We start from the raw sequence: 25266 nt of genomic DNA on the forward strand, positions 1-25266 counted from the left end.
TCGCAGAAGTGTTTTAGGGAGCGTTTGACAGTGATGAGGGGTGGTCGTTTGACCGCGGACCCGTGGCGGATACAGGCAATGAGGCAGTGATCACTGAGATCTTGATTGAAGACAGCAGAGGTGTATTTGGAGGGCAGGTTGGTCAGGATAATGTCTATTAGGGTGCCCATGTTTACGGATTTAGGGTTGTACCTGGTGGGTTCCTTGATGATTTGTGTGAGATTGAGGGCATCAAGCTTGGATTGTAGGACTGCCGGGGTGTTAAGCATATCCCAGTTTAGGTCACCTAACAGAACAAACTCTGAAGCTAGATGGGGAGCGATCAATTCACAGATGGTGTCCAGGGCACAGCTGGGAGCTGAGGGGGGTCGGTAGCAGGCGGCAACAGTGAGAGACTTATTTCTGGAGAGATTAATTTTTAAAATTAGAAGTTCGAACTGTTTGGGCATAGACCTGGAAAGTATGACAGAACTTTGCAGGCTATCTCTGCAGTAGATTGCAACTCCTCCCCCTTTGGCAGTTCTATCTTGACGGAAAGTGTTATAGTTGGGTATGGAAATCTCAGAATTTTTGGTGGCCTTCCTAAGCCAGGATTCGGACACGGCAAGGACATCAGGGTTGGCAGAGTGTGCTAAAGCGGTGAGTAAGGCAAACTTAGGGAGGAGGCTTCTGATGTTGACATGCATGAGGCCAAGGCTTTTTCGATCACAGAAGTCAACAAATGAGGGTGACTGGGGACATGCAGGGCCTGGGTTTACCTCCACATCACCCGAGGAACAGAGGAGTAGTAGGATGAGGGTGCGGCTAAAGCCTATCAAAACTGGTCGCCTAGAGCGTTGGGGACAAAGAATAAAAGGAGCAGATTTATGGGCGTGGTAGAATAGATTCTGGGCATAATGTGCAGACAGGGGTATGGTGGGGCGTGGGTACAGCGGAGGCAAGCCCAGGCACTGGGTGATGATAAGAGAGGTTGTATCTCTGGACATGCTGGTCTCAATGGGTGAGGTCACCGCATGTGTGGGGGGTGGGACGAAGGGGGTATCAGAGGTACGGAGAGTGGAACTACGGGGTCCATTGCAAACCAAAACAATGATAGCTAGCCTGAACAACAGTATGCAAGGCATATTGATATTTGAGGGAGACATACAATAAGGCATAAAGTGATTGCAGGTCTTGATTGGGAGAGCTAGCTAAAACAACAGGTGAGATAACAGCAGCTAGTCAGTTAACACAGCAGCAGCAGGTAAAAATGGCGACGGCTAGGCAGAGAGGGTCGGATTAACTACACACAGATCCTGAGTTAAAGCACAGAGCCGACAGATAAAACACAAATAAACGGAATGGAGTACCGTGAATTAATGGACAGTCAAGCAAGCATCAGCTATGTAGCCAAGTGATCATAGTGTCCAGGGGGCAGCCGTAGATGGAGCAGTGAGGCCTCCACTAAGCTAGCCCGCGGCGTAAGATTGTTCGATAGACCTGTTCAGATAGCAGCCGATATGCTCAAGACAGCTAACGATTAGCGGGCCGCAGTTAGCATATGGGCGTTCAGGTTACGTCGCGATGGAGGGGCCAGTTGAATAACTCCCTCGGGCAGATAACGTCGGTATCCCAGTCGTGAAGGCCCGGGGGGGCTCCGCATCGGCAGTAAAACGGGTCCGGATAGGTAATTGTAGCCCAGGAGTGGCTGATGGAACTCTTCAGCTGGCTAGCTCCGGGATAATTGGTGTTTGCTCCGGAATTGATGTTAGCCAATAGTCACTCGGATAGCAGCTAGTTAGCTGCAAGATCCAGGTGTAAATGTCCAGAGATTGCGGTAAAAATCCGGGGATATGGAGAGAAAATAGGTCTGGTATGCTCTGGTCTGAGTCGCGTTGTACAAAACTGGCAATAGTTTTCCGAGCTAAAGGATAGCTGATAAGCGCTAGCTGTGGTTAGCTGAACTACTCACGTTAGCTTGTGAGCTGGCTAACTTCTGGCTAGATGAATAACTCCCTCGGGCAGATAACGTCGGTATCCCAGTCGTGAAGGCCCGGTGGGGCTCCGCATCGGCAGTAAAACGGGTCCGGATAGGTGATTGTAGCCCAGGAGTGGCTGATGGAACTCTTCAGCTGGCTAGCTCCGGGATAATTGGTGTTTGCTCCGGAATTGATGTTAGCCAATAGTCACTCGGATAGCAGCTAGTTAGCTGCAAGATCCAGGTGTAAATGTCCAGAGCTTGCGGTAAAAATCCGGGGATATGGAGAGAAAATAGGTCTGGTATGCTCTGGTCTGAGTCGCGTTGTACAAAACTGGCAATAGTTTTCCGAGCTAAAGGATAGCTGATAAGCGCTAGCTGTGGTTAGCTGAACTACTCACGTTAGCTTGTGAGCTGGCTAACTACTGGCTAGCTTCTGTTGTAGATTTCGGATACGAGGTGAATAATACCTTTGAGGAGAAAAAAAGCAGATCCGCACCACATTTGGTGAGGTAGGTTGCAGGAGAGTGTTTTGAAGTTGAGTTTTTAAGAAGAAAAAAAATATATATAAAAGAAATGCGAAGAAAAATATATAAAAAATATATACACGGGACAGGACGAGGACAAAGCACACCTGACTGCTACGCCATCTTGGATTGACGATTAATGGGTTGTCAGCCAGATGTTCCTATAAAACATTAATCAAATCAAATGTTATTGGCCGCATACACATATTTTGCAGATGTAATCGCAGGTGCAGCGAAATGTTTCTAGCTCCAGCAGGGCAGTAATACCAAACATAACACACAAATCTCAAGACTAAAAATGTATTAATTAAGGAATATCAGAACTAACAATGTAGCAGTCACTAAGGTGCAGGGTAAAGTTGCAGGGTCTCCGCCTTCTAGATGGTAGCGGGGTAAGCTCGTTGATGATTTTCTGGCCTTCCTGTGACGCTATCAAGAAGAAACTCTCCTCTTTAGGGGTCATTCCACGGAACACAGTTAGACACTGACGTTGAGGGTTTAGTATGTGCTCTGGGGCTCATCCAAGAGCCTTTCATTGTCTTTGATTGTAAAACAAACATCTTTGTTCCAAATTCCTAAATATAACACTTCTTACTACTTTGGTTTGTGATCGGAAAAGGAAATGTCTTATGGTTGAGTTGTCAGCCTTAGTGACAAGATGGCTGGAAGGAAGACAACTTTTATTTGCTTTTGGCATGACAATAAATAAACAGATGCTTTCTAAACCTGTTAGCTGCCCACCTCTTAATCGGCTTACCTTGGCACAGGGACGGGCAGCGGGATGGGCGACTGGCACCTTTGAAGGGTCATACCAATAGCCAGTGGTCCACCCTTCCTCCAATAGAACATAACATGTTGGAGGACTACATGATACCAAAAAGAATACTTCATACATGAGCACACATTCAATTACTTGATAGAGTTCTGTAAGTACTGCTCACAGTGACTTGTGTATAACGGTAGAGGAACAGAAAATACATATTTAATCAATATATTACCAAAGCATATAGAATAATTCTTCGAAAGACATCATCAGTTGAGAAGTTCCTATTTGGTCTCTAAAATATCAAAATACTGCAAATACTGTGTATGCCATAACTCAAGTGCTGTTGGTTTTCTTAAGCTCTGAACCTATCAAGTCATTTAAACATTTTTAGTATATGACAGTGTAAAATAAACAGTGTAAAACATAGTTTATGTTGCATTCATTTAAAGTTCTGACTGCCAAGTGCCCACATCTGTTAACAAGTGTGTGGAAACTGTGTCACTTCACTTTGACACCACAGCAGAGCTGTTTTAAGTGTGTTTTACTACATTGAAGAGTAGTCCTAAAGAACTACAGAATTGTCAATATCCCACCCATGAATTAGGTAGCACAAGTTATCTGTTGTTGGGAAATCATGATTAATAAGCCCATAAATTAAATCAATTAGGTTTGTTTAGACACTGTCAATAAGGAAACATTCATGTTCTCTCACTGAAGAGTAAAACCAGTGTGGATAACCATGACCACAAGCTAGTGCCTAGTGAGGGTGTGGAATGGCCTCCTCTCTTAGCTTTAGACCGCTACTTGTTTGCACTTACCCGAGGATAATCGTGTAGGTTCCACAAACTCAAACAAATGGCTTGCTGCCAAGTCTTCTGCCGTTCAAACAAACATGTAAATGTGTTGACATAGTGGTGTCATAGTGGCTCAGGACAGACTGCTGAGCGTCTGTTCTTGTCACATTTTTACTATGGAGGACATTAGGAACGTATTACACTGAAAAACTGAAAAACCTGTATCTACAGTGCTTTCAGAAAGTACTGTACTCACACCTCTTGACTTATTCCACATTTTGTTGTGTTACAGTCTGAATTTAAAATAGATTAAATATATATCACTGCCCTACACATAATACCCCAGCCATCACTAACACAGAGAGGTTGTTGCCTACATACAGACTTAATATCATTGGCCACTTTAATAATGTTTACATATCTTGCATTACTCATCTCATATGTACAGTTGAAGTCTGAAGTTTACATACACTTAGGTTGGAGTCATTTAATCATGTTTTTCAACCACTCCACAAATTTCTTGTTAACAAACTATAGTTTTGGCAAGTCGGTTAGGACATCTACTTTGTACATGACACAAGTAATTGTTCCAACAATTGTTTACAGACAGATTATTTCACTTATAATTCACTGTATCACAATTCCAGTGGGTCAGAAGTTCGCATACACTAAGTTGACTGTGCCTTTAAACAGCTTGGAAAATTCCAGAAAATTGTGTCATGGCTTTAGAAGCTTCTGATAGGCTAACTGACATAATTTTAGTCAATTGGGGGTGTACCTGTGGATGTATTTCAAGGCCTACCTTCAATCTCAGTGCCTCTTTGCTTGACATCCTGGGGAAATCAATAGAAATCAGCCAAGACCTCAGAAAAAAAATTGTATACCTCCACAAGTCTGGTTCATCCTTGGGAGCAATTTCCAAACGCCTGAAGGTACCACGTTCATCTGTACAAACAATAGTACGCAAGGAAAAACACCATGGGACCATGCAGCCGTCATACTGCTCAGGAAGGAGACGCGTTCTGTCTCCTAGAGATGAACGTACTTTGCTGCGAAAAGTGCAAATCAATCCCAGAACAACAGCAAAGGACCTTGTGAAGATGCTGGAGGAAACAGGTACAAATGTATCTATATCCACAGTAAAACGAGTCCTATATCAACATAACCTGAAAGGCCGCTCAGCAAGGAAGAAGCCACTGCTCCAAAACCGCCATAAAAAAGCCAGACTACGGTTTGCAACTGCACATGGGGACAAAGATCATACTTTTTGGAGAAATGTCCTCTGATCTGATGAAACAAAAATAGAACTATTTGGCCATAATGATCATCGTTATGTTTGGAGGAAAAAGGGGGAGGCTTGCAAACCGAAGAACACCATCCCAACCGTGAAGCATCATGTTGTGGGGGTGCTTTACTGCAGGAGGGACTGTTGCACTTCACAAACTAGATGGCATCATGAGGAAGGGAAATTATGTGGATATATTGAAGCAACATCTCAAGACATCAGTCAGGAAGTTAAAGCTTGGTCGCAAATGGGTCTTCCAAATGGACAATGACCCCAAGCATACTTCCAAAGTTGTGGCAAAATGGCTTAAGGACAACAAAGTCAAGGTATTGGAGTGGCCATCACAAAGCCCTGACCTCAGTCCCATAGAACATTGGTAGGCAGAACTGAAAAAACTTGTGCGAGCAAGGAGGCCTACAAACCTGACTCAGTTACACCAGCTCTGTCAGGAGGAATGGGCCAAAATTCACCCAACGTATTGTCGGAAGCTTGTAGAAGGCTACCTGAAGCGTTTGACCCAAGTTAAACAATTTAAAGGCAATGCTACCAAATACTAATTGAGTGTATGTAAACGTCTGACCCACTGGGAATGTGATGAAAGAAATAAAAGCTGAAATAAATCATTCTCTCTACTATTATTCTGACATTTCACATTCTTAAAATAAAGTGGTGATCCTAACTGACCTAAGACAGGGAATTTTTACTAGGATTAAATGTCAGGCATTGTGAAAAACTGAGTTTAAATGTATTTGGCTAAGGTGTATGTAAACTTCCGACTTCAACTGTATATACTGTATTCTATATTATCTATTGCATCTTAGCCTATACCACTCTGACATTGCTCATCCATATATTTATATATTCTTATTCCATTCCTTTACCTAGATTTGTGTGTATTAGGTATTTGTTGTGGAATTGTTAATGTTGCTGCACTGTCAGAACTAGAAGCACAAGCATTTTTGCTACACTCGCAATAACATATACTAACCATTTGTATGTGACCAATAAAATGTTATTGTATTTTTTCGTTTATTTCACCTTTATTTAACCAGATAGGCCAGTTGAGAACAAGTTCTAATTTACAACTGCAACCTAGCCAAGATAAAGCAAAGCAGTGCGACAAAAACTACAACACAGAGTTAAACATGGGATAAACAAACGTACAGTCAGTAACACAATAGAAAAATCTGTATTCAGTGTGTGCAAATGAAGTAAGGAGGTTAGGCAATAAATAGGCCATAGTGGCAAAGTAATTACAATTTAGCAATTAACACAGGAGTGATAGATGTGCAGATGAGGATGTGCAAGTACAAATACTGGTGTGCAAAAGAGCAGAAAAACAAAAACAAATATGGGATGAGGTAGGTAGTTGGTTGGATGGGCTATTTACAGATGGGCTGTGTACAGCTGCTGTGATCGGTAAGCTGCTCTGACAGCTGATGCTTAAAGTTAGTGAAGGAGATATAAGTCTTCAACTTCAGTGATTTTTGCAATTCGTTCCAGTCATTGGCAGCAGAGAACTGGAAGGAAAGGTGGCCAAAGGAAGTGTTGGCTTTGGAGATGACCAGTGAAATATACCTGCTGGAGCGCGTGCTACGGGTGGGTGTTGCTATGGTGACCAGTGAGCTGAGATAAGGCGGAGCTTTACCTAGCAAAGACTTATAGATTACCTGGAGCCAGTGGGTTTGGCGACTAATATGTAGCGAGGACCAGCCAACAAGAGCATACAGGTCGCAGTGGTGGGTAGTATATGGGGCTTTGGTGACAAAACGGATGCACTGTGATATACTGCATCCAATTTGCTGAGTAGAGTGTTGGAGGCTATTTTGTAAATGACATCGCCGAAGTCAAGGATCGGTAGGAGAGTCAATTTTACGAGAATATGTTTGGCAGCATGAGTGAAGGATGCTTTGTTGCGAAATAGGAAGCCGATTCTAGATTTAATTTTGGATTGGAAATGCTTATTTAATGTCAAAGTGGAATTATGTTTTTCGACTTGAGTCAATAAGTATTCAACCCTTTTGTTATGGCAGGAGTAAAGATTTACTTAACAAGTCACATAATGGGGCATCCCGAGTGGTGCACTGGTCTAAGGCACTGCATCGCACTGCTAGAGGCATCATTACAGATCCGGGAGACCCATGAGGTGGCGCACAATTGGCCCAGTATCGTCCGGGTTAGGGGTAGGGTTTGGCCGGCTGGGATGTCCTTGTCCCATCGCGCTCTAGCGACTCCTTGTGGCTACCGGGTGCATGAACGCTGACTTCGGTTGCCAGCTGTACAGTGTTTCCTCCGACACATTGGTGCGGCTGGCTTCCAGGTTAAGCGAGCAGTGTGTCAAGAAGCAGTGCGGAGTCCATACGGGAGTTGCAGCGAGGAGACAAGACTGTAGCTACCGATTGGGGAGAAAAAGGGGTAAAAAGTTTTTATATTTAAAAAAAAATTATAAATAAATAAATACAAGACAAATAGTAAGTTGCATTGACTCACTCTGTGTGCCATACTAGTGTTTAACATGATTTTTGAAGGACTACCTCATCTCTGTACCCCACACATAAAATTATCTGTAAGGTCCCTCAGTCGAGCAGTGAATTTCAAACATAGATTCAACCACAAAGGAAGGTTTTCCAATGCCTTGTAAAGAAGGGCACCTATTGGGTAGATGGGTAAAAAAAAAATCTGACACTGAATATCCCTTTGACGATGGTGAAGTTATTAATTACACTTTGGGGGGTGTATCAATACACCCAGTCACAAGAAAGATACAGGAGTCCTTCCTAATTCAGTTGCCGGAGAGGAAGGGAACCGCTCAAGGACTTCACCACGAGGCCAATGGTGATGTTTAATGTCTGTGATAGGAGAGAACTCAGGATGCATCAACAACATTGTAGTTACTCAACAATACTAACCTAATTGATAGACTGAAAAGAAGGCAGCCTGTACAGAATAAAAAAAATTCAAAACATGCATCCTGTTTGCAACAAGGCACTAAAGTAGTACTGCAAAACACTTTTTGTCCTGAATACAAAGTGTTATGTTTGAGGCAAATCCAATACAACACATTACTGAGTACCACTCTCCATATTTTCAAGCATAGTGGTGGCTGCATCATGTTATGGGTATACTTGTAATTGTTAAGGATTGGGGAGTTTTTCAGGATCAAAAAGAAACAGCATGGCACTAATCACAGGCAAAATCCTAGAGGAAAACCTGTTTCAGTCTGCGTTCCTCCAGACACTGGGACAAGAATTCACCTTTCAGCAGGACAATAACCTGAAACAGGCCAAGTCTACACTGGAGTTGCTTACCAAGAAGACAGTGAATGTTCATGTTCATACAGTTTTGACATAAATCGGCTTTAAAATCTATGGCAAGACCTGAAAATTGTTATCTAGCAATGATCAACAACCAATTTGACAGAGCTTTAAGAATTTTGAAAAGAAGCTCTTAGAGACTTACCCAGAAAGACGATTCTAACATGTATTGACTCAGGGGGTTGAATACTTATCTAAGTTATATTAGTGTTTAATTTTTCATGATATTTCTTCCACTTTGACATTTTACAGAGTATTTTGTGCAAATCGCTGACAAAAAAATGACAATTACATTTATTTGAATCCCACTTTGTAACACAAGAAAATTTGGAAAAAGTAAAGGGGTGTGAATACTTTCTGAAGGCGCTGTATTTAAGTGTACGTTTTCATATTGAGTGACCTCTTAAAACTATGTACAAACATGGTAGTTACAAGTTACAGTATGTTAATGTGTTATTTGACAACTATATCCTGAGCGATACTTCTTATGACATACAGTCAAAACGTTTTGTTTTTATTCTCTGCCGAAAAGTTAAATAACTACATTTAGTTTAACTGTGCAAGAGAGAAGACTAGGACCAGACACGCTAGATGATGTAAAATGGTAGCTAGACTAATTTCTCCTTTTGTGTCGTTGTTCCCAGACAGTGCCCGGTAACCAGCAACGCTATGCTTTACCTCAGAGAAGTCTGCTTCATGTCATAGAACTAAATAGTTATATATACAGTATATATATATATATAATAATTTTTTTAAACGCAAGCATTTTCTTTCTTATTCATTTCATATTTTATACACATTGTTGGACTGTAATACAGAGTGTAAAATCTGTAGAGCTCCCTCTGTTGGCAACTCGGGCACAGCTGGGGGAACTCTTACATAGGATAATACAAGCAGTGAATGTGTTTTTTTCTGCGTGTGTGTATGTGTGTGTCCATGTGTTGTGACCAAAATAACCTCCTCATTCCAAAATATCCTAATTAAAAAAGGAATTGTGTCAACAACCTTTTTATTCGCTTTCCACATGTTTTGCTTTAATCTCTCCTTCTCCCTCTCTGTTTCTCTAGGTTGACTCTGACTCCCTGCTGTCCACCATGGAGACCTCTGCTCCGACAGCCACTGAGAAAAAGGAGCATAAGGGATCAGGTCTGGATGGAAGCAGCTTCTCAGACCTGCCAAAGAAACCATCTCCCACTACTGTGACCAGAGGTATGAATGACTAAGCAGTGGTGGAAAAAGTACTCAATTGTCATACTTGAGTAAAAGTAGATGCCTTAAAAGAAAATTAATCAAGTTCACGCAGTAAAATACTACCTGAGTAAAAGTCTAAATGTATCTGGTTTACAGTGGTGGATACAGTGGTGGAAAATACAGTGGTGGAAAAAGTACTACATTTTCATACTTGAGTTATATTTGGGAAAAAACAGACAACATTTACGAACGCATTATTTGTTTTTAGTGATTCTGCCAGATCAGATGCAGTAGGGATGACAACGCGTTATATTGATAGATGCGTGAATTGGACCATATTGCTGTCCTGCCTGAGCATTTGAAAACGAGTACTTTTGGGTGTCAGGGAAAATGTATGGTATCATAAATATAACATATTTTCTTTAGGAATATAGTGGACTAAAAGTAAACTTGTCAATGATATATATTAAAGTATAGATACCCCCCAAAACAACTTAAGTAGTACTTCAAAGTATTTTTACTTACTTTACAGCACTGTGACTAAGAGCTAACACCTTCAACTATACCTCCAGTCTCTGTCTGTACACTATAGCAGTGCTCCCAGTCAGAAGTTGGCATCTTTGATACCCAAATCAAATACATTATAGGTGTCCCCCTGTCATATGGTATCTCCAGAAGTTTTCTTCCAATATTTTCATTCTGAAAATATTTTCAATATAAAATACTTCTTGACTGAAATTGATTGTGCAGAAGGTAAAATCTTGCCTTTAGGTATTGTTTTTCTTTCGGTGGTCCATGTTGGTGTATGCTTTACATAGTGTCTTATTGACCCACTCAGTGGCACGTAAAAAAAAGAGATATGGAGAGGGACTGCATGTTTCAAGGATGTCAGAAACTGGGTGATGGGGGGAAAAAACACTATAATGAGGGCGAAAGACCTTGTTCTTACCTCGTGAGTATAAACGTTATAAATTACTAAAGCAGTCTGTGGTAACAGTGGACGACACAGTGCATCAGAGTCCTCTGACACCGGCGAGGACCGGGAAGTACCTTTTGATATGCTAATGAGCTGTATCTGATATTGTGGCATTGGTAAGTTATATTTAATGATAAGCTTGGTGACCTGCCATAAGCAAAGCCATATGAGCATTAATTGTTTAGAGAAATAGATTTAAGAAAAATAGGACGCTTCTCTCTGCCCTCAATGGCACCTCTTCAAAGAAATCCTACAAGATTGTTTCCAAACCTATTAATTATATTTATTGTACTGTATCCTATACAGGGTACCCTATTGCGATTATTCAAATCTACATAGACCAAATAATTGTGATAGTTGCAAATTATATTGTAAGTAATATAAAGCTGGTATAGTTTATTTTTATGGAAAGTAGCTGGCAGGCAACTCTTATGTGATGATAACTGTAGTGAGTTTCCATCCGGTCTGAGGAGAAAAAAGAGAGAGTGTGCGAGAAAGAGTGAGAGAAACAGAAAGTGTTAGAGAGGGAGGGAGGAAGAGGGAGATACAGATTAAGGGAGAGAGAGACAGGGAGAGAGACCTCTCATGTATTAAATATGAGACCTCGTGTTTTCATCAGTGAGTATATGTGATGAAATCTCCCCATAACGAAGACTGAGGACCTTGTTCTCGCCTCCAGAGGTTTAACATTATGAATTATAAACGACTGCATGGCGGAGCGGTTCAACTGGACTCTGAAGTCCTTCCTTCTGAGATGGACAAAGACATCTAGCGAGGGCCCACCACTAAAATGTTAATAGAACTTATCAGTCGTACATTTTTACTGTTTAATGAATGGCTTGGTGGCCTGCCATCGCCAAACTATAATCATCATGCATTCTTTATTCACGCATTGGCAACAGCGAAAGTAGAACATTTACACCCATACTGACTTTGTTACATAGTTATACTCCTATGTTTCTCATTTGTTTTTGTCCTTTTGATCAGTCTTTTCACTGGTCCTGCAATTAGTATGAATATGAATATAGGGCCAAATCTGTTCCTGGAGAGCTACCCTCCTGTATGTTTTCACTCGAACCCCAGTTGTAACTAACCTGATTCAGTTTATCAACTAGCTAAATATTAGAATCAGGTGTGCTATATTAGGGTTGGAGTGAACTTACTCACCAGGAACAGGGTTGAAGAGCCCTGATATAGGGCATAATGTGAATAAATCAATATGATAGTGTATTATTCTTAGTACATTTCTCAAAGTAGCCAATATCAATGGCCTCATTCACTCAACTCTATTGAAACTACTGTTAAGTCAAAGGGTAACTAACTGAAGGATCATCAGACCACTCGGTGAAAGGTCTAAGAAAAGCGCTCTAATGTCTGCATTAGCTTCAATGGTAAGTCATTACAAATGAACAGAGTTCCAACTACGGTACATCGTTTCCCTTCGCTGGCCTGCCCTGGACACGTTGGCAGGTTGAACATCAGTGTCTTACAAAGAAGACTCCATTTCAGTTTCATGGAGACATGCCTAGTTCAAGGGAAACTTCACCGCTGAACATTATTTGGGGTGTTTTTCCAGTTTCCTACATAATTATGAGTGATGAGGTGTTTCAGACATAATTATGCACCATAGCGGTATTTTTGCATTTCTGCCCAGGAGAGTTCAACCAATGATGTCATTGGTTGATTGAGCCTGCTATCTGAACAAAAAATGGGTTTAGTCCTGTTTTGTAGCAATTATTGTGGCCTTTGTGTTTTGCCGATTGCATGACGATCACGCTAGCAGCGAGTAGATATGATTGTCCTTGTTCAATAGATAGGAACGATGTTCCTAGCTGCCACATCATTGCAGGATATCTAGGTTGACTCATTTTCCCGAGCTTTGTAAAGACTACAGCCTGACGGGAGCCCTATTTCCTTGTCCAATTGTGTTCCCACCCTCGAAGGCAGGTTTTTAAAAATGGGTTTGGTACTAGTTTCTACAAGGTTCATGGGAGCTATGTTACCATGCACTGTCTAGCCAAGATGGCTAAATAATTACAATGGCTGCTTCTGATGATTCCTCTTTCCAAGAAAAGCTGGACGATGAAACAGTTTTCGATGTTCTTTTACATACTAACATGGGGACATACTGCCCTATTCATTTGAGCCGGGAATACACTGAAGAGGAGTTGAGACGAGTACATGAATTGCGAAACCAGCAAGCAGCGATGGGGAACCACGGTCAGACTCCGATGGATCGTGTGTATGTGACAGACCATATAGGTTTTGTTGCACACATGGATAGGAGTGTGCTGTAGACCCCTAAGATCAACTGGCGGCGGCAGCCTAAACCAGTTAGACCAGGAAGGCAAATGACAAACGAGTAAGTTGTTTTGCTGTTGGTACCTAGCTAGCAATATAAGCTATCTTTTCACACGAGGCAGTGCTGTTCAGTAAAGTATAATTTCGTGATCGATTCAACCATAACAGGGCTTACTAGTAACACTACAAGCCAAGCTAGCCATGTTGAGGTAGCTTTGTTTGCTTTACCCAAAAATGTACTGTAGCCTAATGTTATAGGTAGTTAGCTAACGTTAGCTAGCTAGCCTCAATGTATCTTATTAGGATTAAATGGATTAAATTAGAATTGATGATGATAATGAAGAGTAATGAGTAATGAAATTACTTTGGCTTTATGACTCGTATTAGTCTTTGAATAACTATACCTGTGTGTTGTAGCTAGCTAGGTAATGTGTGTCTGTGATATGTGTAATATTCTTTATTGTGCTGCAATACTAATACAGACAGTACACAACAATTGCCCATAATAGCGTTTTTGTAATTATTTTACAGACAATACCGCTTAGTGGCCTAGGGATTATATGTGTAGTTTGTTCTATGTGGGGAGAAGCTAGGCACAGGACACCGAATCCCCTTGCCTGCGTGGGTTGTTTGGGCCATTTAATTTATCCTTCACACGATGGACAGTATGTCGGATACAAATAAGTGGATGACTCGAGGAGATATGAAAGGTCCATAACAACAATCTCCCATTGTATCAAAGTGACTCCGAACATCTCACTGCACCCACCAAACACACCATATACAAATATTCCCTTTGTAGACCTGTAGTATTTGTTATAGGCGTTAGTTGTATATTTGTCTTTACTGCATACAGTATATGTCATACATTGCCATAATGTTTCTGTGTACTGCTGTGTAAACTCACCTCGCTCTCCAGAGCAAATTACATTTGTCTTGAATACAATCCATGTCTATTTATTTGCTACATTGACAGACTAATCTACTGATTTATTCAAACATGTTTACTTGCCAACAAATGAAAGTTGAAATGATACACCAACTCCCTCCATCATTTGTTTTAGCAGTAAGATTGTAGCTAGTTACTTCCCCCCAAAAGTATGAATATCACAAAGAATACATCCAGAAGTAGAACTCAGCACTTTATTGGTTTCTGATGCAGCTTTAATCACTTTGTCACTTGTCAGTACACATATACAAAAATATTATATAAACATTTTATCAAACTCCATTATATACATATGTAAAAGAGCTAGCAATATCTATACCACAGTGCAATTGTGAGCATACTAGGCATTCTATATTATATGACAACATCAGTCTAACATGGATGTGTTGGCTGAAATTATTCATCCAATGGGCTATAGGATCTCTACTACTAAAGCTGGTGTCACGGTCAGCAGCAGCAGGATTAGTCAGTGATTAACCAACATTTTTTTGTTGTAAAATGGTAGCCTAGTGGTTAGAGCGTTGGGCCAGTAACCGAAAGTTTGCTGGATCGAATCCCCAAGCTGACAAGGTAAAAATCTGTATTTCTGCCACTGAGCAAGGCAGTTAACCCACTGTTGCTGAAGACTTGGATGTCGATTGAGGCAGCCCCCCACACCTCTTGGATTCAGAGGGGTTGAGGTTAAATGCGCAAGACACATTTCAGTTGAAGGCATTCAGTTGTACAACTGACTAGGTATTCCCCTTTCCCCAGTACACACTCAAACAAGGTACTATATCCACCACTATATCCACCCATCACCCTCGTGTCAATACATCATGCTGACTAACCTTCACACACAATACCCACCGCCAGCAGACACCAATCTTTCATCCACACCATCCCATTCTTACTAATAACTCTGCTTTACTCCAATTTAGACTTCAAGTTTTGCATAAACAATCAACTAAGCCTCCATAATACAGAGAAAACTATGTTGTAGCCTACTTATAAACACGCCAACTAGGACAAGACACAGGCCATGTTTATGCCTAGCTCCAGCATATTTATTTGCTCATCGTGGAGTCATGGAAAGATTTACAGTAGCAAAGGTGACTTACAGTGCATTTGGAAAGTAATCAGACCCCTTGACTTATTTTTTATTTTTTATGCGTTACACCCTTATTCAAAAATGTATTAAATCGTTTTTTTCTCTCATCAATCTACACAATACCACATAATGACAAAGCAAAAACAGTTTTTTTGAAATCTTTGCAAATTAGTAAAAAAAGAAAAACTGAAATATAACATTTACATAAGTATTCAGACCCTTTACTCAGTACTTTGTTGATACACCTTTGACAGCGATTACAGCCTCATTTCTTCTTGGATATGTCACTACAAGCTTGGCATACCTGTATTTTGGGAGTTTCTCCCATTCTTCTCTGCAGGTTCTCTCAAGCTCTGTGAGGTTGGATGGAGAGTGATGCTGCATCTCTATTTTCAGGTCTCTCCAGAGATGTTTGATCGGGTTCAAGTCCGGGCATTGACTGGGCCACTCAAGGAGATTCAGAGACTTGTAGCTAACATTAGCTAACGTTCACTTGCAAAGTTACAAATCACATTGCCAGATAGCAACTGGAAAATTACATTGATTTGCTTTGGAATGTCTAGCCAGCATACTAAGAAAACTAACTAGCTTGGTTTAGATAAACAAATGTAGTTCGCTAGCTACGTTACCTCTGCTCGACTTCTTAGCAAGGTAACCAATTAAATGTTACCCCAGCAGCCTGTGCTTGTAGTTTGCACATCCATGTAATGAGCACCACACCATGACTAAACTTTACAGTTGTTGTCGACACAAAAATATAAATAAATAGTTGTTCGCAAGCTGATGTTCTATGAACGAGTGGCTGGTCCAGTGAGTAATTTTAGCAACCTGTTGACACCCATTCTCAGCTGGATCCACCTCGACAAGGGCGGTACTATGTCCTGAAATCGCTATGAATGATGGATATTGTGGTTTGCTTTTAACCAGGAAATTCACATGGCCCGTTTTATACCGATGAGATGCAGAAATGCTTGTATTTGGATGTAGTGAGGAAATTCTAGATTTTTCTGACACACATATATGTTAGTAACATATGAATGGACATATACATTGAACGACCAGCAGTGAAATGTCCCTTTTAAATTGGAGTCCATGACTCTTAAACCAAATGGAAGTATGTGTAGCCCCTATAGCTCTTAGTGCAAGGGGCCCTGACTAGAAGGGGAGGGGATGATGTTGGCTTGGCATGAATTCGCCTGTTCCTTGATATGCATCAGGCTGTTTCTTTAGCCGGGCCTTGTTAATGATTTTAAATGGGCACCCACGTTCTCCGTGACAGCCCGCATCTGTCTGGCAGGGCAGGCTCTTACTGTGTGTGTGTGTGTGTGTGTGCGTGCGAGCGAGCGATCGAGCGAGCGAGCTGTAAAGCTGCAACAGGACCCCTAGTCTGTAGGAGTTATTGGTCTGTCTCTCAGGTTGTGGTTCGCCAGTTGTAGGAACATGTGCACAGATCAGGTACTTCATACCGGGACAGATAAACATTCAAAGCTAAACCTGGCCTGGCTTTAGCAGATTCTCTTTCACACCAGCAAGGGAAGAGTGATGTGTAGGCATAGATAGACACAAGCTGTGTTCGAATACCCATACTATCATACTGTATACTACATATTTAAGGAGTGTATATACTATTAGTTCATTTTAGTATACTGTAAATGAACGGTATCCCTTCAGTTGAGTGTACTAGCGCTTTGCCTGTCTACCGGAAGTTGATGCTGTTGCTATGCAACTTCTTGCTAGCTTGTTAGCATAGCTAACAAATTACCAGCTTGTCAGAGTCGTGTGTATAGGTGGCAGGGAAGTCAGGCACAGGAGAGTCAAACGGAGTGTAAATGGAGTCTTTTAATATATGTCCACTTAAAATGCTCCAAACACTAATATGTACATACATAAAATAAACATGGGTACGAGGACCCGTCGCGCACCTATACAACCAGAAACAACACTGACATAAAACAATCTCTGACAAAGACATGAGGGGAAACAGAGGGTTAAATACACAACAGGTAATGAATGGGATTGAAACCAGGTGTGTGGGAAGACAAGACAAAACCAATGGAAAATGAAAAATGGATCAATGATGGCTAGAAGACCGGTGACGTCGACCGCCGAGCACCGCCCGAACAAGGAGAGGCAAGTCGTGACACAGCTAGACATTTTACTTCTTCATTAGCAATGTCCATTAAGAACGCACAACGACTATACCTTTTAGCTAAGCTAAGAATGCTGTGAATAATTCAATAAACGTTGGGTAGTTAGTTAGATACCATTTAGTTAATTTACTGGCAAGCAGGGACGGCACTAGAGATTCATGGATAGGGGGGCTAAGCTTCTTTTAGTGGGGTCTGGGCATACTCCCCCCTATAATAGGCCTAGCGACGTCCCTGCTGGCAAGTTTTATGTATTATTAGCCAACTAACGTTAGGTAGCTAGCTAACATACCAGTACATACAAGCAACTGCTGTAATGATATGCAATGAGGTTGGTTAGGCTAGCGTAGCTAACAAAATGGCACCGAACTGAACGTGTAACATAAGTTATTTGAAAAGGCATAATTTTTTTACATTGCTCAGTATTTTCTTAACATTTGTCATAATTAGTTTTTTACATTCTTCAAATCTGAAAATGTTGTGAAACCACGCCCATTTTCAGAAGAAATGCATTAAGGGCCCCAAAAGCACAGAAATAATGTTCACTGCTTGTATACTTCCTATTTTGGCAAATGTAGTACGACATCCGGGAACCTTTTGGCATACTTTGACCAATAAGCATACTACATACTCAATTTACATCACAAACAGTATGGTTAGTGCGGTTAGTAGGAGTATTTGAACTAGAGGTCGACCGATTATGATTTTTCAACGCCGATACCGATTATTGGAGGGCCAAAAAAAGCCGATACCGATTAATCGGCCAATTTTATTTTTAAATTTGTAATAATGACAATTACAACACTACTGAATGAACACTTATTTTAACTTAATATAATACATCAATAAAATCAATTTAGCCTCAAATAAATAATGAAACATGTTCAATTTGGTTTAAATAATGCAAAAACAAAGTGTTGGAGAAGAAAGTAAAAGTGCAATATGTGCCATGTAAGAAAGCTAACGTTTAAGTTCCTTGCTCAGAACATGAGAACATATGAAAGCTGGTGGTTCCTTTTAACATGAGTCTTCAATATTCCCAGGTAAGAAGTTTTAGGTTATTAGTTAGTTAGTTATTATAGGAATTATAGGACTATTTCTCTCTATACCATTTGTATTTCATATACCTTTGACTATTGGATGTTCTTATAGGCACTTTAGTATTGCCGGTGTAACAGTATAGCTTCCGTCTCTCTCCTCGCTCCTACCTGGTTTCGAACCAGGAACACATCGACAACAGCTACCCTCGAAGCAGCGTTACCCATGCAGAGCAAGGGGAACAACCACTCCAAGTCACAGAGCGAGTGATGTTTGAAACGCTGTTAGCGCGCACCCCGCTAACTAGCTAGCCATTTCACATCGGTTACACCAGCCTAATCTCAGGAGTTGATAGGCTTGAAGTCATAAACAGCTGTCACGGCCGTCGAATGAAGAGGACCAAGGTGCAGCGTGGTGAGCGTACATATTCCTTTATTTATATGACGCCGACAAAAACAATAAACAATCCAAAACAACCGTGAAGCTAAAGGGCTATGTGCCACAAACAAAGTTAACCTCCCACAAAGACAGGTGGGAAAAAGGGCTACCTAAGTATGGTTCTCAGAGACAACGATAGACAGCTGTCCCTGATTGAGAACCCTACCCGGCCAAAACATAGAAATACAAATAATAGAACTAAAGAACGTAGAATACCCACCCCAAATCACACCCTGACCAAACCAAATAGAGACATAAAAAGGCTCTCTAAGGTCAGGGCGTGACAACAGCGCAATGCTTGAAGCACAACGAAGAGCTGCTGTCAAAACGCACGAAAGTGCTGTTTGAATGAATGCTTACGAGCCTGCTGCTGCCTACCACCACTCAGTCAGACTGCTCTATCAAATCATAGACTTAGTTATAACATAATAACACACAGAAATACGAGCCTTAGGTCATTAATATGGTCGAATCCGGAAACTATCATCTCGAAAACAAGACGTTTATTCTTTCAGTGAAATACGGAACCGTTCCGTATTTTATATAACGGGTGGTCTAAATATCTAAATATTCCTGTTACATTGCACAACCTTCAATGTTATGTCATAATTATGTAAAATTCTGGCAAATTAGGCGGCCCAAACTGTTGCATATACACTGACTCTGCGTGCAATGAACGCAAGAGAAATTACACAATTTCACCTGGTTAATATTGCCTGCTAACCTGGATTTCTTTTAGCTAAATATGCAGGTTTAAAAATATATACTTCTGTGTATTGATTTTAAGAAAGGCATTGATGTTTATGGTTAGGTACACATTGGAGCAACGATACGCACCGCATCGATTATATGCAACGCAGGTCACGCGAGATAAACTAGTAATATCATCAACCATGTGTAGTTAACTAGTGATTATGATTGATTGATTGATTGTTTTTTATAAGATAAGTTTAATGCTAGCTAGCAACTTACCTTGGCTTACTGCATTCGCGTAACAGGCAGGCTCCTCGTGGAGTGCAATGTAGTCAGGTGGTTAGAGCGTTGGACTAGTTAACTGTAAGGTTGCAAGATTGAATCACCCGAGCTGACAAGGTAAAAATCTGTCATTCTGCCCCTGAACGAGGCAGTTAACCCACCGTTCCTCGGCCGTCATTGAAAATAAGAATGTGTTCTTAACTGACTTGCCTAGTTAAATAAAGATTAAATAAAGGTGTAAAAAAAAAAGAAGATTGTTATGAAAACTTGAAATCGGCCCTAATTCATCGGCCATTCCGATTAATCGGTCGACCTCGAATTTGAACAGTCTTTCTGTTTTGCCATTTTATTTTAATTGTCCTCTAGTAAGCAAGGTGCATTGTCTTCAATGTTACGTAAAAAAAAAAGAGGTTAGCCCAGAAAACCAGAGTAACCCTCAGATTGGAGTTGAGTTCAACAGTCACCATTGTGCCCTGTTGTGTCCCTCCCCCCACTCCACATACACTGGCTGTACAAATGTGGACTGTAGAGTGTAACCACTAGCCTAAACTCTGGGTCTAGTGACTACACTAGATGGATGAAGTGTCATTAGTTTTGTTAAGAGAGTAGTGAGCTAGTGATAAGGATGGAGCAGTGTGTTAATCACGCCCTCTGGTGTCCGTAAAGATGGTGAGTGAGTAAAGGTCAGGGTGAGATGGGTTCCGAGGGGTGATGGGGAGGTTAAGGCATCCGCATGCTTCCAATCTGAAACAGTTCGGGACAGTTTGTGAATATATTATGACAACATTTTGTGAGGTTTTTGTTCATTTTGTTCTTCGGCAAGGGTTTTTTCCGCTGTTTGTGCACACACATTTTTCTCTTGGGGCAACCCGAATTTCAGTAGCCGAAGTCTACGCCCATTATTCGGTCATTGTTCAACTGTGGGGATTCTTCAATGAAGTGTTTGTTATTATTCAATGGTAGACGACTCATTTCCATGCACATTTTCTCACTTGAAAAATACTGCACCAAACATCTTAGTTAGATGTAAAATTGCGTAACTAAAAGCATAAACATTTGACAGATTTCTTAAATTATTTTAGACTTATTCTATTTTGAGGAAGTGTATACTGACTACGTCATCTCAAGATGGACAAACGGTACTATTGCCACCTTTTTCTCGTTTTTCTCGAGTTCGGCTAGTCGCCAGCCGACCGAAGCGTGCATAAGGCTTTTGAGGTGTGCGTGAGAGGGGGAGCAAGGTGCGTCTCTGCCATAGACCTCTCTCTGGGTCCCTGGGCTGCTCTGGAGTGGGCGCTCCGGAGGTTAGGCTGCTGGCAGAGAAAAATGTGACCAGAAAAAAAGGCTACCCGCCCGCCTGGTTGTCCACAGGCAGCGTCACTCCAAAGGGACAGACACAAATCTTCCTGAGAACAGGATTTCTGCTCTTTCTTTCTTTCCCACTAATTGGAAATACCTAGTCAGTTGTACAACTGAATGCCTTCAACTGAAATGTGTCTTCCACATTTATCCCAATCCCTCTGAATCAGAGAGGTGCAGGGGGCTGCAATAATCAACATCCACATCTTCGGTGCCATGCTCAGGGGCAGAGCAACAGATATTTAGCTTGTCAGCTCGGGGATTCGATCCAACAACCTTTCGGTTATTGACCCAACGCTCTAACCACTAGGCTACCTGAGGCCCTTACCCTGCTGTGGTACTATGGCCCCATGAAAAAGCAGGGAGAGAATAGAGGATCTGTGACTCAGCGGTTAGCCAGTGCTGTCTGACCTCTACCTCCTCCCTTATATGTTGAACTAACTCCATGGTCCCTCTGGTGTTTTAAACTGATCAAATAATAAATATCCTGATGAGTGGAATATTCTCTGTACTTTTTAAGATATTCATAGCGTTACTCTAACTGCACAACGTGGATGAGTGCCTTCGTATTCGTTCCCTTTGTCTTTAAAAAGAGTAAACAAGACAATGCAAGAGATAAATAGTTCTGGTTACTGTCTTGCACAAGACACCACCTCCATTGACCTTATTATTTTGAAAACAGCTTGACACACACATTTGAAAAGCCCATAATATATTTATCTTTAATTTCCCCAGTATATTGTCATGTTGGGAAAGAAACGACCAACTCTATCCAGTGTCATCTATTTCATGACATTGTATCAATACTGCATTGGCTAAGACCCGATACCTGAGAAGACTATACCAGGCAGGTCTTACAGGAAGGCCAAGCTATTGACTGGTTTGGCCCAATTCTGCTTTCCTGTCAGGGCGCTCCTCTTCTATAGCACACAGAGACAGATATCATTACAGAGCGGGAAAGACGTTCATTTTATTTTTATGGTCATGTTCTGTCAAACTGAATAGATCCTCCTAAAATGGTGTCTTATTTTACAGTAAATAGGTTATATTTCATATCTAATATGTTTTAAAAGAGGTTCATACAGAGTCTGTCCTGGGCAGTCAGCTCAATACATTTCTTTATACTTATACATTCCCTTGACTCTAAGTCTACATCAGTGTGAAACAGAGCTCCTTGGAAAACAGATTGTGTTATACTGAGGAGTTTCAGAAGTTACTCTGCCTCTGTCGGTAGTCATTAGAGCAAGTTCAAGTCTGAAAAAGTTGTTGCCTGCATAGGCTTCAGCACAGGGTCCGATACACTTCTGTTCTCTTGCCGGAAATTGGACACGGGTTGGGTTTTGCATTTTACAGTTGATTCTCTGGATAGTTGTTACATAGAGTAAATACATTCCTATGCTGAGTTCAGATTAATATTTAAGATGCTTAGAACACTACTGTGATCACAATAAAAAAATATATATATATGTTTGTGTGTGTGTGTGTGTGTGTGTGTGTGTGTGTGTGTGTGTGTGTGTGTGTGTGTGTGTGTGTGTGTGTGTGTGTGTGTGTGTGTGTGTGTGTGTGTGTGTGTGTGTGTGTGTGTGTGTGTGTGTGTGTGTGTGTGTGTGTGTGTGTGTGTGTGTGTATTTAATTAATTAAATCAGCACAGTATAGTACATCAATGCTTAAAGTAACAGTATAGTGTCTGTACTGTCTCTTTTCTATAGATTGACAGAGCTGAATACTTTGACAGAGTTATGTCTCTAATGTGGTTATGAAGCATAAATCATTCTGTAATAAAAATACATCTCTGATATTGGTTGTTTCTTTGTAACGTTCTTCTGCCTCTTGCTTCAAAGCTTCTAGTTAAAGTGAAGAAAAGAAACTGTGTGCTTTGGGCACCCTCTGCCTATCACACGTAAATCTCTCCTTACAAGATGTGTCCACACACACACACACACACACGCACACACACAGCGTCCAAAGACAACACGTTAGGAGTTGAGAGCAATATATGGATACTTTAGGGGATTTGCTGACACCCTTCCTCTCTCTTTCTTTCTCTCTCTTTCCTTCTTCTTTTTCTCTAACAGCACGCCGTTCCCAACATGCTCTGTTTAATCCAGGTCTCCTACTCTGAGATGTATATTTCCTGTTTTGGGTACGTGATATGGATCTGTCGGTCAGCTCTGGATGGGCTGTAGAGTTTTGGTTCTCCGCTTTCCCCCCCCGGTGCCCCCCCTAGGAAACCCCTGCCCTTTGCCTTCTCTAAATGGGGGGGGGGGGGGGGGGTTTACACATCCAAAATAATAACAGTAGCTAGCTGGACAAAAACAAGGTTCACTACATAAAGAAAACGGGAATGTCTGCTTAACGTAGACCTCTAAAAAGACCCCCACCCCTCACCCCCCACCCCATGTAACTCTAACTCTTATCAACCTGAACTAAGAGCCTTCCACGCCTGCTTTCATCCACTAATGTACCCCTTCACGCTCACAGTTCAAGTGAACAAAAATAAACCACTGAGGAGTTAAACAAAAATGTGTGTAAAACTGTAAACACAGACAGGGGTGCTTATGTAAACAGGTCTGTTCCTATAGCTGGGGTAAATGGGCTAGAGGCTATTCATATGGCTGGTCTTCTAGGCTACAGCAGGACAGCCTGAGGCCAGAGGAGTCCATCTTTTCTGAGAATGTTGTCGGGGAAAGTTAATTCCAATATTGATTGTGAACAACCAGAGATATATTATTGCCACAATTGATAAAATCACAGTTCTTTACTGTGCTTAGCTAATTTGACACTTCACCTAAAAAGAGCTATTGGCCTATAGCCATCGCCAGTATTAGAGCGCTTTGACTGTGCTGTTGCAGCTCTGTTAAGCTCACAGGAAATTGACTTGTAGCGACACTAGAATTTCTCCTCAAGCTGGGGGAGTTGGTTTGCTGGTAATTACAGATCTAAGGTTACACTGCTGACAACGGCTGGCAATACCACAGCATTAGCAATTAGTCTCCTTATGGATGGCTTTTATTAGTAGAGAGAGTCACACATCATGTTCAATACCCTGCATCTGTAAGCCAGACAAACTTTGTCTAAGTAAACTCCAGTCAAATAAACAGACAAAAGAAAGGGTTTTAAAACATGTTTCTTTTGGTTTAAAAAACAAACAGAAATGGTTTAACGTTTTTTCATTATTTGTTGGGGTCGCTTTTGTCCAAAATAAGCGTCAGGTCAGCTTAGCTTGAGGATGAGTAGGAGAAGAAATTCAATAAACATTGTGTGGTCAGTGCAGGAGTCAGCAGCAGCGTGAATCCTGTCTGAAACAAGAAAGCAGTACGTCCCAAATGGCACCCTATTCCCTGTAGTGCACTACTCTTGAACAAGGCCCACAGGGAATAGGGTGCCATATGGGACAAGCCCAGTGTGGCCCACGGCCCTGACACCAGGGCTACTGGCCTTCCTCCAAGGACAGAACGCATGCAGGCAGGCATGCAGACGGCATGACTACAGTAAACTGTGTGACCAGCAAAATAAGCAGACAGGGTAGCCTGAGTAAATGCATCAGACCCAGGAATAACAAACAAACAGAGGCATCCCAGACGAAAACTCTGTCCTGGCTGGAGACTAGTATACAGTTCTCCTAGAACAGGGTCAGAAAGGAAGGAACAGCCAATCCAAGAACCAATCTATGCCTTATGTTTTCCATTGTGTAGTGTTGAAGTCTCCTCCATTTTTCTTGTTTGGTTAATAGTGCAAATGAGTGCAGAATCAGTTCAGTTCTGCACATATCCCCTGCACTATGCAATGGAGTAGCAACGTTTCCTCCACTCTGAGAAAGTCCTTTCTATCACTAGCTAAATTACAGTATATACAGTACACCCTGTAATTATACTGCAATCTTGAGACCTCAATGTATGGTTGTCATGGTCCTGAGTAACATGTAAACAAGCCGCTGCCAGCCTTATGGAAAACGAGTTTGTAATCTCATACATCAGACAGCTCTGGGAAAAGTGTTGGGGGATGAGACGAAGGATGGATTTGGGAAAAATAAATAGTAATTTTCATAACAACTGGGTAGGAATGGAGTGAGTGATTGAGTGAGTGAAATCCCTTCATGTGAGCTCTTTGGTTAGGAAGTATGGAGATTTTGAGGATTCCCTCATACCTTCTTTGTTTC

The 25266-nt window shown here is 41.4% G+C and overlaps 1 protein-coding gene across 1 annotated transcript in view; it reads left to right on the forward strand.

The window, feature by feature from the left end:
- Positions 1-25266, forward strand: part of gli2a (GLI family zinc finger 2a) — a 113846-nt gene that overhangs the window by 17755 nt on the left and 70825 nt on the right. Inside the window, exon 2 of the mRNA XM_071355278.1 lies at positions 9711-9852. Within this exon, the coding sequence (XP_071211379.1) occupies positions 9738-9852 (115 nt within the window). The 5' untranslated portion in view covers positions 9711-9737. The remainder of the gene's footprint in view (positions 1-9710; positions 9853-25266) is intronic.

The sequence above is a fragment of the Salvelinus alpinus genome, chromosome 20 (assembly GCF_045679555.1).
Source record: "Salvelinus alpinus chromosome 20, SLU_Salpinus.1, whole genome shotgun sequence".
NCBI lineage: Eukaryota > Metazoa > Chordata > Actinopteri > Salmoniformes > Salmonidae > Salvelinus > Salvelinus alpinus.